The sequence below is a fragment of the Thunnus maccoyii genome, chromosome 12 (assembly GCF_910596095.1).
Source record: "Thunnus maccoyii chromosome 12, fThuMac1.1, whole genome shotgun sequence".
In the NCBI taxonomy this organism is placed as follows: Eukaryota; Metazoa; Chordata; class Actinopteri; order Scombriformes; family Scombridae; genus Thunnus; species Thunnus maccoyii.
The window spans coordinates 24,002,604-24,018,527 of NC_056544.1; the positions used below are offsets into that span (position 1 = coordinate 24,002,604).

The window sequence follows — 15,924 nt, forward strand, 5'->3', positions numbered from 1 at the left end:
CAGCAATCTCTACATAAATACTTCTAAATCTTCACATCTTGACAGTATTTTTTAAATTCTTTTCTTGAAAGCAAATTATAACCAGAGAACAAATCTGAATCTAAACTGAGGATTTTCATCATTTTATGGCACAAATACACTGAACCTGCACTCATTAATGTGGATCTCTGTGCATATTTACTTTATATATCTGTTATATGTTTTATGCCTCTTTCTGTGTATTTGCACTAGCCGGCCTGCAGTGGTGTGTCGGTGTATGTGATGACAGTGTGTTTGGTCGAGCAGGTCAAGTATCACACCCAGGCTGACAAAGAGAGAGACTGCTTCACGTCCAGCAACACCTCGACTGGTCAGAGACATCTATTTATGATATTAGCGTGTTTTCATGTGATGAAACTAGATGACATGTGACCACATGGGATCATGTTTAACCAGGTTAGATCATAGATCGTCAAAATACATAGATATCACAAATTATCTTTAAAGATCTTAGTCATAGTAGTTAAACAGGTTACCTTAAAGGGGAAGTTCACAGTTTTTCAAGTCTGTCTTAAAACAACAGTCAGGTGCCCAAATGAACATTGAAATAGTTTTTTTCTTGTCGTAATCATCCTCCTTTTCATACTGACCGTTATAAGATCCCTACATAAAGCACTTACAATGTAAATGATGGGGGACAAAATCCACAGTCCTCCTGTGCAAAAATGTATTTACAAGTCTATCTGAAGCTAATATGAAGCTTCAGCTGTCCAAATTAATAGTCAGGTCAACACTGACGAAACACAAAGAGGGAATTTGATGCTAAAAAAACTGTAAATTTGTCAGATATCCACTTGATATAATTAACTCAGACTGCTGAAGCCTCATATAAGCTTCAGATCAACTTTTAAATGCATCTTTGAACAAAATGACTGTGTGGACACACTGTGGATTTTGGCCTCCACGTAGACTTTCAACATGAAAGTCATTACAAATTATCCAAAAATTGTAGATTTGATCAGATTCAGTATCACAAGACTAAATTACCCAACACATGAAGACAAAAGAGATCAGAACTTGTCAAAAACAACAACAGATGTTGTGACATTTTCGAAGGAACTGTGATTCAAGTCAATATTTGCGTCAAAACTATTACTCAGCGCAGATTAAGGAAGCATCATCTTGTGTTGAAATTGTTTTATAAAGTCTTTGCGGACTGATCAGAGTTTTTGTTTATTTGTAGAACAGCATCTCAACCTGAAGACGTCACTCAACAAGCTGAATGTGACACAAGTGCAAACAGTTGACATATAGCTTTCTACCTCACAGACAGGTGTGATGGAGGCTTCTAACATTTCTTTAAGCTGTCTGTTGTGTATGTGTGTGTGTGTGTGTGTGTGTGTGTGTGTGTGTGTGTGTGTGTGTGTGTGTGTGTGTGTGTGTGTGTGTGCTCTTATGTCCATATGACCAACAGATGGCAGTGTTTGTTAACCGGCATTCATCAGGCTCACACATTCACACATTTAACAAACAAGAACACCAAACAAGAACACATACAAACAGATTTTTTTTATTTAGATATAAAATACAGGTGCATTTTTATACAGTCTTTACACTGTTCAATGACAATAATAAGAAATCTCTGAATTGCTACAAAATCAGTGTAAACATTTTCTGGTTGGTCATTTTCTTAAAGTCTCTGATGAGACAGAAAAGAGTGCAGAGAACTTGTTGTAAACAATGCACACCTCCCTCTCACTGAATATAACACTGATAGAAACTATACAAAAAACATAAAGGCACTGGCTGAAGCAACAAAAAAGACAATATTAAAAAAAAAAAAAAAAAAATGATTATGCTACTGTGTTGATCTTTGTTAGATTACAAACATTAGCGAAAATGTATGTCAGCCTTTTGTTGGCAGCTCTCAGTCCACGACTGAGGAAGCAATACATTTTAGTGCAGTTTTTTTTGTTGTTTTGTTTTGTTTTGTTTTGCGTGTCAGTTTATTAGTCCCAGGAGTCTTTTACATTGATCCACTCTGCACCACAGACTGTATATACACTGTACAGTATTTATATACAGTCATTCAGACACTTGGGGGCAGCACTGCTACAGTTTACTGCAGTTTCTTCTTGTGCAGCTGCACTACAGCACAAAGTAAATTAACAAGCAGTTGAAGGATGCTTAATGACACTTAAGTTACAAGGTATTTTGGCTGCTGCTAATAAACTAGAACCTCAAAGGAATAGTTTGACATTATGGGCGATACGTGTATTCGCTTTATTGCCAAGACTTAATAAGATCGATACCACTCACATGTCTATATGGTAACCAGAAGGCACCAAGTTATCTTATCTCAGCATAAAGACTGGAAATAGAAAAATCTAATCTGGCTCTGCCCAAAATTAATAAAATCCAGCCACCAGCAGCTATAAAGCTCATTACTGTAATTAATATGTTAAATATAGTTTGTTTTTTATAATCTGAACAAAAATTGAAGCGTAAATACAACAGGTTGGAGTTTATGAGGTGGCAGATTATTTCTTGGCCAAGTGCAGTGACGTCCTTGAGTCTTATTGTCATTTTTTGAACATTGTTTTCTGTATGTATTAAACAAACGAGATATAACGTGTTAATTAGTGAGCTTTAGTAGTGCTGGAAGGTGGATTTTGTTAACTTGTGGACAGAGACGGGCAAGCTGCTTTCCTCTGTTTCCAGTGTTTATGCTAAGATTAGCTAACCAGCTGCTGGCGGTAGCTTCACATTTATCATACAGACACAAGAAATCTTCTCATCTAACTCCCGGCGAGAAAGTAAAATAGCGTATTTACTAAAATGTCAAACTACTGATCTAAGTGTTTTAAACAGAATGGTTAAGTGCAACTTTTCATCCACTATAACACAACGCTTCCCAACCATTTTTGGTCTGTGACACCTTAAAATAAAGCTGTGTCATCTTGTGAACCTCTGTCACAGGTTACATATTTGTATGAGTTGTGAGCATTTCAACCAAAGAGTGTTATTCTTTTCTAACACTCAGATTGTTTCCTTTATATTGCTGTTTAGGCCAATAGAAGAGAAAACCAATCCAATTTTTAAAGAAAAAAAGCAACAATTAGAGAAAAGTCAGAAAGAATTTCTATAATTTTGTTATACTTTTGAAGCAGAACTGTGTTGTTTTGTTCTTTGGTATCTTCTTGTTACATTGTGGCACTTATGATTTGATCCCATGTTGGGAACCACTGCCATATAGGATCCCATTTGGAAAAAGATTGTCGTTTTAACATTTCTTGGAGGAAAAGCTGCTGAGGAAGCAGAAATAACCTCATTGGTTGAGTTTTAACATCAGTGGCAGAGCTGGAGAGCCAGTTACCTGACCTTTCAAAAGATCAAACTAGCAGATAAAGCTCATAGCTCATTCTATCCAGATCACCAATGCTGTGTTCATCTCTGAATAAAAAAGTCACTGCTATTTATAATTTGACCAAACAGCTCTGCCCCGCTGGAAATTTTAATTTGTTTGTACTGTTAAAGCTCCCATTGGCACATTTATCACATATGTCAAGAAGAAAAAAGCTGACGTCAGCCTTGAATATACAGTATATTGTTGGTGTGATTGTCTGCTGTCGTACAGTACATCATACATGCTGCATTTTGTTCTTGGGAAAACAAAGCGATTCTGATTTTGTTTTTTGGTTCTGGGTTGCCATCATGAGTCCAGGTAGATGGAGTAGATCTGATTGAGGCAGCGGTCGACACCTCCTGCCTGGAAGAGGAAGTTGTCGTCTGGGCAAGGAGACATGGAGTAACCGCCCCCTGCCTGGCCCTGGAGGTCCTGCAACAAGTCAAACCCTGAAAGAAAATGGATAATTTAAAAAAAATTATTTTTCTATGCATGTAAAGGAGAATATGCTCCCAGTTATTTTGGTCACTTTAATCATTGTATGTGTTTATTTCCAATTAGCGTCTCTTTATCTGTTTGTTAAATTTGTTCTAAGCACATTACTTTTCCTTATAAGTTGTCATTTAGCATTATTTTAGATTTTCTGATGGTAGATATTTAATGTATTTAATAATTCTCAGAGTGTCTTGTTTATTTTTTATTCTGTATTTTATTAGATTATTTGACATCACTGATGAGCCGGGGTTCACCTAGAGGGCAAATATTCATCTGTTGTCCCTGGTAACAGGTTAAAAATTAATTATGTATTATAATTATTATATAATTATATACACAACATATTAAATATGCACAAGACAGCACAGCACACATCCACTAATAATAATGTCACAGTATTATGCAGGGTCCCTCCTAAATACCATGCAACAAATCACTACAAAGTGATGAATTTAAGCATTATTATTTATTTTTTGTAGTAACTTTGTTATTACAAACTTTTCACTTTACCTGTAGAGTGAGAGGTGGAAGAGTTTGTGAAATAACCAGAGGCTTCAAAGCCTCCATCGCTGGCTGGTTGAACCACTTTTCCTTCTCCATACAAACAGCCTTGGAGAAGCAAAGAGGAAATGATGCATGTCAAGAACAACTCAAAAAAGACAGGCAGTAAACGTCAAACCGATACGAGGCTGCTGACGTTCAGTGGACGCTGTCAGTACCTTGCTGCTGTGAGAACACTTGCTGTTGGTGGCTGTAGTTTTTGTGGTAACCCTGCAGTCGGACGTCTGTTCTGTCTGATGAGGAGCTCACTGGGCTGACGTCAGCGGACATGAACAACGATGTCGGTCTGGTCCTGTTAATACAATATCAGGTAGCTTAATTACTTTTCCTTATGCCAACACGAACATTTATGTGAGTAAAAAGTAACATGATATACAGTATACTATGATGATGAATGTTTAAACTTGATTAATTCACATTTTACTGTGAAGAGAGAGAAGAGTCTACCAAATTTGGGGGGAATATGCTTATTTGCTTGTTTTTCAGAAAGTGAGATGATAGATTGATCCAACACTCATGTCTGGATACTAAATACGAAGCTACAGCCAGCAGCTGGACAAGTTCAAAAAACTGTACTTAAACTTGAAGATTTAAAAGTGGCTGTCTTCTTTTTCTTGGGTGGATGAAAGAAAATGAAAATATCTGGAGGAGCGATGAGGCCGACACAACACTGTTGCATTTTTATAACATCTTTGTTTTCGTTTTCTTCCAGTTGGCTTAAACTTCGCTCCTCCTGACCTGTTTAAGGTTTCTGTCACACAGAGACGTACATCAGTGCTTCTTAGGCTTCATCAGCTTCACCACAAGAATGTCTGAGCTCCACTGCTGAGCCAAGAACACTTACGGAAAAATGATGTTGGTGATCACATTATTAGTAATGTAGCAGCTGTGAGAGATCAAACAATTTCAAAACAAAATTTAAATAAAATGTAATGTTATCATCAGAACAGACTTTAACTCTAACTGTTTTCTCAGTCATCTTGCACCTTTTTGTCTTTTAAGGTAACTTCTATAACCTTCATTTTATTCATTTAAATTTAAATCATTAATTTTAGAAGTAAACACTATTCTTCAGAGTTTGGGGTCAGTTTAAACTAAGCAACATCTTTTTCCAATCTGTCTACACTAAACTTAAACACAAATCTCACATTAAATCAAGTTTTTTTTTATGCAGATAACCATCAGCTGGCAGTGCGGCGGCAGCTGTGTTATCAGGCACGATCATGTAAATACACAAACTCGTGCATAAACACTTCACTTTATATAGGGAAGCGTTTCCACCTGGGGGCGAGAGGGGGGGGGGGGGGGGCTCTGTGCGGAGCTGTATCCATCGCGACACTGCAAGAATGTGCTGACTGAGCACAAACACTCTGACTCAACATGGAAACGAGTGAGTCAGTGAAGCCAAGTCGACAAGAAGAAAGAAAAGCAGCTGAATCTCTCTCCAAGGAGATATGCAGCTGAAAACCCCCAGTATGGTATTTGAACCCCCCCCCCCCTCTCCCCCCCGCTTCAAAGAGCTCACTCTCAGCATTTCATGTGGGCTTGAGAACTCTCCTGGATGATGAACTGTAGCATATTGGTCCCCAGAGAGCCAAATGGCCTTGGTTTCTGCTGCAAGGATTTTAGTGGGCTTCATAAACAAGCCAGGCCTTATCAGAGATACTGATGGCTGCTGGCCCATGTGCCTTCTATATTCGCATTTGACCAGCTATAAAAAAAGGAAATGTTTGGAGATTTCTTTACATATATATCATTTATCATCCCCAGGTCTCTTTATTACCCATTTCCCATGTCAAATGCTATTAGATTTAATTTAACAGTCTCTGCTTTCAGCAGAGAAACACAATAAAAGCCAAAATTAATCAGAAGGACTTTTTGAAACCCAAACTGATATAACTTACAGATGGCTGTGGCTTCCCAAGGTAATAAAGACCAGGCTTTGTATAAGATTATGTAAACAAAGTGGGCTTTGATATAGTACGACTGTTGAAATGAATGTGCAGCTTTGCTGCGATGACTGTGAGCCACAAGAATTCAACACTTCTCTGGATTCCCCTCGGTGGCCCCAGAACCATCAGAGCTGACCTTATCTATAAACAACCACGTCTGTTCCACGGCTTACATTCTTGCGACGCTGCAACAACATAGCTGAGATGTCTGAGCCGTGCCATGCATAGACCTGCTGGGTTGATCTGTCGTTCTGTGGCTGGTGTGCCCAAACTTCTAAGATGCATGAGCTTAATAGAGAGCCCAAGCCTGAGGGAGCGGCTGTCAGCACAACCTCAGAAAACTGTTTCTCTGATCGTATTTTACCCGCTAAACCCCTTCATCGCTCACTTTTTTTTCTTTCTAACTAACTACAGCCAGCTGTTCTCCTTATATCTGGAATGAGAGGAATCCTGCTTGCAGAATTTAAGATCTTATGTTTATATGCACATTATACTGTATGCAACCCTGCCTTAATCCATGGCTGCTTTTTAATAGCAGCACACTTGGACTGGATCAGGGGAGGGGATGAGTAGGTTTACCAAAGGTGCCAGCTTGTGCACACAATCTGTTTTCAGTTTTGGCGGAAGAAAAGCTGCTGCAGTATTTCTGTGATATAGATTTACTGGATCACAGTGGATCATGTTGAATGTGTGTCATACAGATGGAGATTTAATGTGATCTAAGGCACTACCAATCCAGTACTTAAAGAAACTAGAGTACACTTATTGCATGTTAAAGATACGGTAAATACAAAAATGTGTGGACATGTCAAACATTTCAGTTAAAGGGGGTGATCCGATGTCACTCGGAGCTTCTGTAAAGTAAACTTCATTACCTCTCTTTCCTTCAAATTGTATAACAGCGTTTCTGTGTGAGAGCCATCCCGTTTAGTGTGCCTGTATCTGATGGACACGCCGCTCCAAAAAGCCAATCCAGCTCTTCATCCCCCCTCAACCGCAAAACACACAAACACTGCACATCACAAATACACGCTGATGGACAAGCCTTAATGCAGGCCTCAAGTATTAAATAATTAAAAGAAGTTGAAAAGGCTCAACTCAGCCAGAGTAAACACACGCCTGGCTATGAGGTCAGAGTTTGATGCCGGCTGCGCCGTGAAGCAAAGATCATTTACTTTCACGTGTTTAACGTCTCGCTAAGTCATTTGAGGGAAAAACAAGTGCTTGTCTGGTATTGGCTTTGGCAGGCCGTCGTGTACTGCGGGCACCAGTGGGATTCTATGACATCCTCAGTCTCTATAAAGAGACGTCAATGGACAGATTGTGCATAGCTTCATGGAAGCTCTGGCTGCACGGTTTGAGGCGATTGAGGCCTAGAGATGCTGCATCAAGGCAAAGTACAGATTTATGTCCTGAAAACACACCCACACAGCCAAACTGTTACCTGAACCTCAAATTAAAGGACATTTGAATGACTAAAGCAAGTCTTTGTTTGGTGACCTTAAAGAACTTTAGTTTACCCCTAAACATCATCTCCTCAAGTCAAGAAATTCAGGTGAAATTTTTACTTTTAGAACAGTTGTTGTGTCAGGGCAAATTTTCACGAGTGTGTTTTTGGCTGGACCGGCCATGGGCCAGCCCTATAACCCCCAATGTCTGTCCGTCACTGACTGACTGAGTGATGAAGTTACACCATTGGTCGGACGGCAGAGTGGTGGAGTTTCCCCATTGGCTGTTGCTCTTTCAAAATGATTCGGTGCAAACAGTTTTCTATTACGTCATGAGGGAGTGTTTACAGTCATGTCCACACACAGCCTCTCAGTGGGACTAAAGTGCAGCCCCGAGCACAGCCCACCCTCTGTGAGACCCAGAGTGAGCACAGCCCTGAAATAAGTTTTAAAAAAAAAAATTTACCAACTGAAATGTCTCACAAGGAGGCTCCGAAACTGAGAACATCAACTTGTGCAAGGTCCGTAAAGTTTCATATGTGCCAACTAGTGAACAGGGTGCTGTAGGATTGTTAATATGTCACTTGTTAATATTTTTTCAAGCAAGAAAGTTACCATTTAGATTCCCAATATGTGGTCAGTTTATCCAAATAACATCTTTTTGTGTAGTGTTACATGCGTCTTTCCAAATGAAGCACTTCCATGTTCATAGTAAATAAAATAACAGCAATATAACAACACAAAACACTCTGTATTGGGGTCATTTACTGCATTAAAACTGTTTTTGGGTTGTGGGTAAGTGAAATAATACACAAAACATAAAAAATGCCTAAATCAGGCAGTGGCAGAGTGGCCCATACCCACATCCCTGAAACAACTCCAGCAGTGTCTGGGCTTCACTAACCTTTACAGAAGGTTCATCAGAGACTAAAGCTGTGTGGCCGTGTCTCTTACCCAACTCACATCTTCAGCTACCCCCTATTCCTGGACCCCTGAGGCAGATGCTGCCCTAACCGAGCTAAAGAGACACTTTACATCAGCACATGTCCTCGTCCACCTAGACCCTTCACATCAGTTCATCATGGAGGGAGGTTGATGCTTCAAATACAGAGGTTGGAGCTGTTCTTTCCCAGCACTTAGAAACTCCAACCCTGTGCATTCTTCTCCCACCAATTGTCCCCCACTGAGCGGAACTATGATGTAGGAAACAGGGAACTCAATCAAGCTTGCTGTGGTAGAATGGAGACACTGGCTGGAGGGAGCTTAACACCCATTTATCATTTGGATGGATCACGAACCTGGCCTACATCCAGACCACGAAACAACTCAATTCCCATCAAGCCTGTTCTTCGGATGATTTAGTTTCACTCTCACTTGCCTACCCGTTTCCAGAAACATCAAGCTTGATGCCCTCTCCCAACAGTTTGTCCCTGACAACAATCCAGCCAAACCAGACACCATTCTTTCCTCCCTGTGCATGGTGGCCACAGTGACTTGGGAAATTGAATCCCTTGTCAAGGAAAACCAAAGAACTCAACTGGACCCACTTAAACATCCTGATAACTGTCTTTTTATGCCTGATTCTGTCCACTCACAGGTCCTCCAATGGGTTCACACCTTCCGGTTCACCTGTCATCCTGGTATCAGCCGGACTTAGTCCCTTCTGAATAGGCATTTCCATGCCTTCATGCTCACTTGCACTGTGTGTGCTCACAGTAAGTCATCTCAACACCTATCCACTGGCCTACTCTGTCCCCTTCCAGTGCCAAGTCGACCATGGAGCCACATTAGCCTTGACATTTTAATCAGACTCCCACCATCTCAAGGTGACACCATCATACATACCATTGTAGACAGATTTTCAAAGGCTGTGCATTTTGTGCCCCTACTCAAACTCCCCACAGCCTCAGAAACCGCCGACCTCCTGGTCCACAACCTCATCTGACTCCATGGGATCCCAATTGACATTGTCTCTGGTCACAGCTTAGAACACCTTCTGGAGTAATCATCTTCCCTGGATTGAATACACTCACAATTTCATGTCCAGTGCTGCCACAGGTATGTCACCCTTTGAATGCTCTCTAGGTTATCATTCACCTCCGTTCCGTGCTCAGGAGGATGAAATCACTATACCCTCGATCCAGGCCCATCTTCACTGTTGTCGCAAGGTGTGGAAGGATGCCTGCTCTGCTATGCTGACCTCAATGCTGACTGTCACCGGACTCCAGCACCCAACTACTACAACTACTACAAGTTTGGCTTTCCTCCAAAGATATCCTTTTAAACTGAATCCAGAAAACTAACACCCCAATACATTGTACCTTATGAGATATACTGGATCATCAATAACCTTCGTCGTTAAACTCAAGTTGCCTCCCACCTTCCATGTCTCCCAGTTGAAATCAGTCCATTGTGCCCTCCAGCCGTTCCAAGTTATTGACGATAACCCAGCCTACACTGTCTGGGAGCTGTTGGACATCCCTCATCCGGGACTTCCATAGAGACCACCCTGACAAGCCTGGTGGTTCCTCTGGAGGCTGCGCTGACAACACAGGTGCCAAGAACCTGCACATCATTTCTGTGAAAGGCATCAAGGGGTGTCTGAACAGTCTTCCTGCTGCAGGGGTAGGTTACCTGTACTAAACGTGTTTCCTTGTGCTTCCAGAATCACTATCCTCCGGTCCCCCAGCCTGCCTGCCTGCATCGCCTACTTGCTTGCTAAACCCCCGAGCTTATCCTCAGGCAGTCACGCTCACTCCCTCGTCCACCTGTTCTGCTCAGCTCAGCTCTGCCATCCACCATCCAGCTCAGCTCAGCTCTGCCATCCACCATCACCTCTTTACCTTCTGCCTTGCTTGTCATCCTCATTCCCCTTTATTCCTGCAATAAACCCCTTTTTATATTACTTGATTCCATTGTCTGTGTCTGTGTTTGAGTCCACCTTTTCTGATCATAACAGTACGATTTGGCCAGCAACATGAACCCAGCAGACATTCACCTGCTCAGCCTGCCATACACTTGGGAGGATTTTGGTGTATCGAGAGACGTTTTCCTAAATGAAGAGCCAGACTTTTTTAAGCTCCTCACTGCCATCTGGAAGTGGATTCCTGAGGTTTCCCAAGGAGTGGCTTTCTTCAGGTGGAAATTTCATGTTAACCCTGTTCCTGATCCTGTTCCTCCCAAGCCTTCCATGGACTGTGACACTCGTGCCTACGTGCTCACTTGCACTGTGTGTGCTTGCAGTAAGTCATCTCATCAGCCATCCACCAATCTACTCCGTCCCCTTCCAGTGCCAAGTAGACCATGAAGCCACATTGCACCCCCCCCACACCCCCACAATCCCCCCCCCCCCCCCTTTCCACGATTTTCAAACTCTGAACAACACAGAAATACATGAATAATAATAAAATGCATTTTTATTACAATATTACTTTACTAACATCCTTTCTAAAATTTTACAAAACAATTCTTAGCCCAAGGTTCACTTACTAGAAATTTTCCACAGAATTTACATCACGAAATGTGGCTAAGAGCTTTAAAAAAAGTTTTCCAGTAAGTGGACCCTTGTGCTAAGAATTTCTCTTCAAACTTCCATTTCCCATGTCAACAATGAAACTTCAAGCTCATCCTTTTATAGGTTTGAATTTGTGTTCTGTGAGAAAAACCCATCTTAACACCTCTGTCAAGACATAAAGCATATTTGAAAACAACTCATGGAAATACTGGACAATTTCACAAGAAACTATGTGCATTACATGTGAAGATTTTATGTCATTTATTTAACCACAAAAATGTCACTTTGGCCCTTATCAACTCTTTTTTATTAGATAGACTGCCTTTGTTGTTACTGTTGTGCCAATAAAATTTAGTTTACGGGCAAACCTTCAATGACCAATGATTTGAGGCCTTGCAGAAACTGCTGCCCTGGAGGCTTTCAGCTGTATCTTTTTAGTCTCACTTCTACTTTTATACCGCCCTAGACAAAATTTGTCTCAGTTTACAGTACACATAAGTTCTGTGGCCTCCAACTACCCAATCAGTGCAACCACAAAGCCATAACTCCATCTCTGGTGATAATGTCTCTGGTTTATTCAAGAATGCATAAGCTCACATCACTATCCCTGTTTCTGGGCATGTGCTTTCCAGACAAGACAGGCGAAGCAAAGCAACTGTGAAATATATAGAATCACATGGAAAGTTGTGAGTCCATAATTTTACATATTCAAGGTTGAAACACAATGTCAGGGTTTGACAAAACACTGGAAGGGACATAGAGCTGTTCAAAAATACTTTAAAGGGGACATATCATGCACATTTCCCAGTCTATTTTTAATCTGGGGCTCTACTGGAATAGCTCTGCATGATTTACAGTTTAAAAAACTCCTTATTTATCTTGCATGGACCTTTTACACATCCTCTCAGTTCAGCCTCTGTCTGAAACAGGCCGTTTTAGCTCCTGTCTCTTTAAGGCGCCCCATCCAACGAGCCCACTCTGTTCTGATTGGTTAGCTTTCAGAAGCTGCCCCTTGGCAGACATCTGTTGGCTGCAGAGGCTATGTCAACAAACCATGAAACAAACTATTGTAGTAGAATTTCACAACTTTTTTTTTTGTTTACTGTCAACTTCTCAAATACATCTGTACACGTTCAAGCCAAAATCCGATCCAAAAGATGAGAGAGGACAACGCAAACAACACATGGAAACCAGCAACAACAAGCAAGGCTACGGAACAGACAGCCGTTTATGGGTATGCGTGACGAGCCACCGTCAGGTCATCGGCAAGGTAGAAAAAACTGTCACCAACAAAGCGTTTAGCTCAGGTTGAAGCCCTGACTTTTGACTTGCAGGGAGCATTTCTACATGTGTTCACCTTAAGTTTTGGAACTTTGACTATGTTTAACATACTGTAGACATCTGACCTCATAACAGCATAAAATGAATGAATACAATCAAGGCATACAAGAAAAGATTTGGTAGAACACCCCAAAAATGCCCCAAGAGATGTGAAGTTACTGATTTCACATGCGGAGGAGCAGAAAACTGTGGTCAGTTTTCACTATTTTTATCTTTAGTAAAAATAGCTCTGAATGAAAACTGCCAAATGCAAACGAAATCCCATTCAGCTCCTTTGTATTGGGTTGGCAGTAGAAGACCCAGCAACAGATAACTCAAAACGTTGCCAGACACCGCCAGGGGTAAATGGGGAAAATGTTATTTTAAAAAAATTGGATAAACTGACCCCTTAAGTTTGCCTCTGGGTACATCATTTAGTATAATTAAAATACTCTGTGTTCCAAGAAATAAAAGCAATTTACGTCTAGTATGAAAGTTATTTTTTGACATTTCAATGGCTGTATCTTATGTATCTTATGATTAGAGGACAATTTAATGGTGATTTTGCTCCAAAAAGCTGCATTGCAAAACCCTGGGACAGAAATGCTAGATGGGGAAAACACCCCAAAAAAGCCTCTCTCTCTTATAACCACAGTTAAGCTGCCCTTGACCAAGGCAAGCAAGACACTGAATGTCTAATAGATAAAAACTGCAGCTGTTGTGGTCAGTTTCAAGGAGTAAATGTGTGTAACTGCAGAGTTTTGCTAAAGAAGTTTTCAGACACTTTTATCTGTGTAAATTTGAGTGAAAAAATAAATGGTTTTTCAGACAAGAAACATCGACCTGGCACTCACTCTTCTCTCATGCTCCCTGGGCTTGTTAATGAAGATGGGCTGTTGGCGTTTAAGTTTCCCTCGAGGCCTTGATACCTGGAGCAGGTGTCTGATGATGGAGGCAGAAACTCCGAACTCCCCCTGTTATGGACGGTGCTGCTGTTTGAGTACACACCTGAAAGAGACACACAATATATCAAATGATTACTCTACTGTGTTTTGAGTATCCACCAACACCTCTAGGTTTGACAAATAGCGCTGAAAAATTTGTTACTAGTTCCTTTGTGGAGCTTTGGCAGCTACCGTTAGATTTACAATAGTTAATGGATTCCTACAGTGCTCCAGTTTCAGAAAAAAGTATGATGAATGTCCATAGAAACATTTGAAACTGCTACTGCAGCATAATCCACTTCTTCACTGTCTGTCCTTATGATCAGTTTGCTCCAAACACTCATGTTTTCATCAAATTACACAGCTTCAGTTTTTTGCAAACATGGTTAGCTGTCTATGTTTGTCGTCTTCAACCAACATAAGTAGGGCAACCTAACTATTATATATATTACCAATTTACCTGTCAATATTTTGAGTAACTAATTGATCATTTCTCTATGAAATGGCAGAAATAGTGAAAACTGACCTCTTTGAATTGCTTGTATTGTCTGACCAACAGTCCAAAACCTTCAGAAAACAGCAAATCCTCAAATCTGATCCAGAACCAGTCAAACGTTTATCAATTTTTATAAATAACCATTTATCATTAATTATTGCAATATGTCAATTAATTTTCAGTTGATCAACCAATTGATTAACCAACTAATTGTTTAAGTACTACGGCAAACATAAATGTGTTTCAACAAAGCTAATGGCTAACCGGCTAACTGCCCTAGCAAGAAGCTATATTTAATATAAATGTATTTCAGCACATTTTGGCAAAATTTGAGCACACAACTTCACAAAGGAGGATTACATAAAGCTGCTGGGGTGGCTTGAAAGGTTTCTATGGACATTTTGTTCATTTATTTCACTGTGAAACTGGGTCGATGCTGAAAGCGATTGTAGCAGTTAGAATCCAAGCAAACTGCAGCTGCTGTTCTCTGCAAAAGAGCAAACTATTAACTTTTCAGAGCTACTTTCAAGCCAACAGGAGGTGAGTGTTTGATGGTGAAAACAGTTTTTTGGTGGTGTATTCATTAAAAGCTGTAACACATATACTGTACATGCATGCCATCAGGAGGGCTTTCAACACTTGGCTTTGACTTTAAGGGCAGCTGATGATGATAGCATATGTCACCATATATTCAGCATATATAAAGAACTGTACATAGACAAATCATAAAGTAGGTTTCAGGCTATAACATTTGCCCATTTCTGATAAGGAGAAAGTCCTCTTGGGACATTTTCAAAATTAAACACTGACATGCTTGTTTCACCCTGAATAAACATAGCTTGTAGTGTGCCGTTTGAGGCTTTTCCCTCAAAGTCTTCGGGGTAAAACTGCAAGTAGTCTGAAGTAATAGACATGGACAGCTCTCCTGGACACTCTCTCCTCTCTTTTGCCAACTGAGCCTCAGTGTACCTGACAGTTTCTTGATCCTGGTTCAGCCATTGAAAGGGAAAGAAAAAGAGCTTGGCTGGAAAACCGGTTTGGAGAAGCTGAAGGACGGGCGGGGAGAGGGCCAACTTGCCCGCAGTCAGTGCCCGGTAATTGGACAAGGTAAACACTAGTGTGATGAGTTATCATCGAAGGAATGGGAAAGGAGGGAGAGGAAAATGAGCAAATGAGGCCATGGGAGAAAATGAAAGAGACAGCTTAACAGCCCAGGTGTTTGGGCAATTACCCTTTTCTTTGTTTTTACTCATATCCAGGAGGCTTAACACAGATTTCCACTGCTTTTGCTACCGTTTCATCTGTGCATACCTGTGAAGTCATCTATGCTTGGTAAAGGTGAGCTGTTTCCTTGGTGGGAGGCGGCAGAGCTGTGAAGATGCTGCCTCGCCAGACAATCACTTAAAATGTCCGATTCCAGCATGGAGTGTACTTGAACCTGTCAAAAAGGAAAAATACTGATGTTCATGTCAATGAAGAAAGTGTCATATGGTACAGTCTGTATTATGTTTTCACGTTGGCGAGCATGTGCAGATGCCTGTCTGCGTGTAGGGATGAGAGTAATTAAGTTAAAGCTGCAGCTTAGTTGTCTTCCAATTGTTTTTTTGCTGTTGGGCAATGCAACTCCCGTGGAGCTAAATTTTAAATAGATTTACTTCTCTTTTGATTATATACAGTAGATCAATTGAAAACACAGTGAGTTTTCTGCAGGCGGTTTTCTACTGTTCATTTTTCAAAGAAATGATGCTTACACCAGATGCCTGGTTCTTGTTTCGTCTCGCGATCCAGCTTCTTGAGGTACAAAATCCA

General features: G+C 40.7%; 1 protein-coding gene across 6 annotated transcripts in view; it reads right to left on the reverse strand.

Annotated features, from left to right (window-relative positions):
* Positions 1–1,533: 1,533 nt before the first annotated feature.
* LOC121908127 (zinc finger protein GLIS1) overlaps positions 1,534–15,924 on the reverse strand; it is a 63,491-nt gene continuing 49,100 nt past the window's right edge. For all 6 annotated transcript variants that reach the window (XM_042427853.1, XM_042427851.1, XM_042427849.1 and 3 more), the window contains 5 exons: positions 15,427–15,553; positions 13,530–13,683; positions 4,600–4,733; positions 4,391–4,489; positions 1,534–3,834 (listed from right to left, as the gene is read on the reverse strand). In XM_042427853.1, coding sequence (XP_042283787.1) covers positions 3,692–3,834; positions 4,391–4,489; positions 4,600–4,733; positions 13,530–13,683; positions 15,427–15,553 — 657 coding nt within the window. In that variant the 3' untranslated portion in view covers positions 1,534–3,691. The remainder of the gene's footprint in view (positions 3,835–4,390; positions 4,490–4,599; positions 4,734–13,529; positions 13,684–15,426; positions 15,554–15,924) is intronic.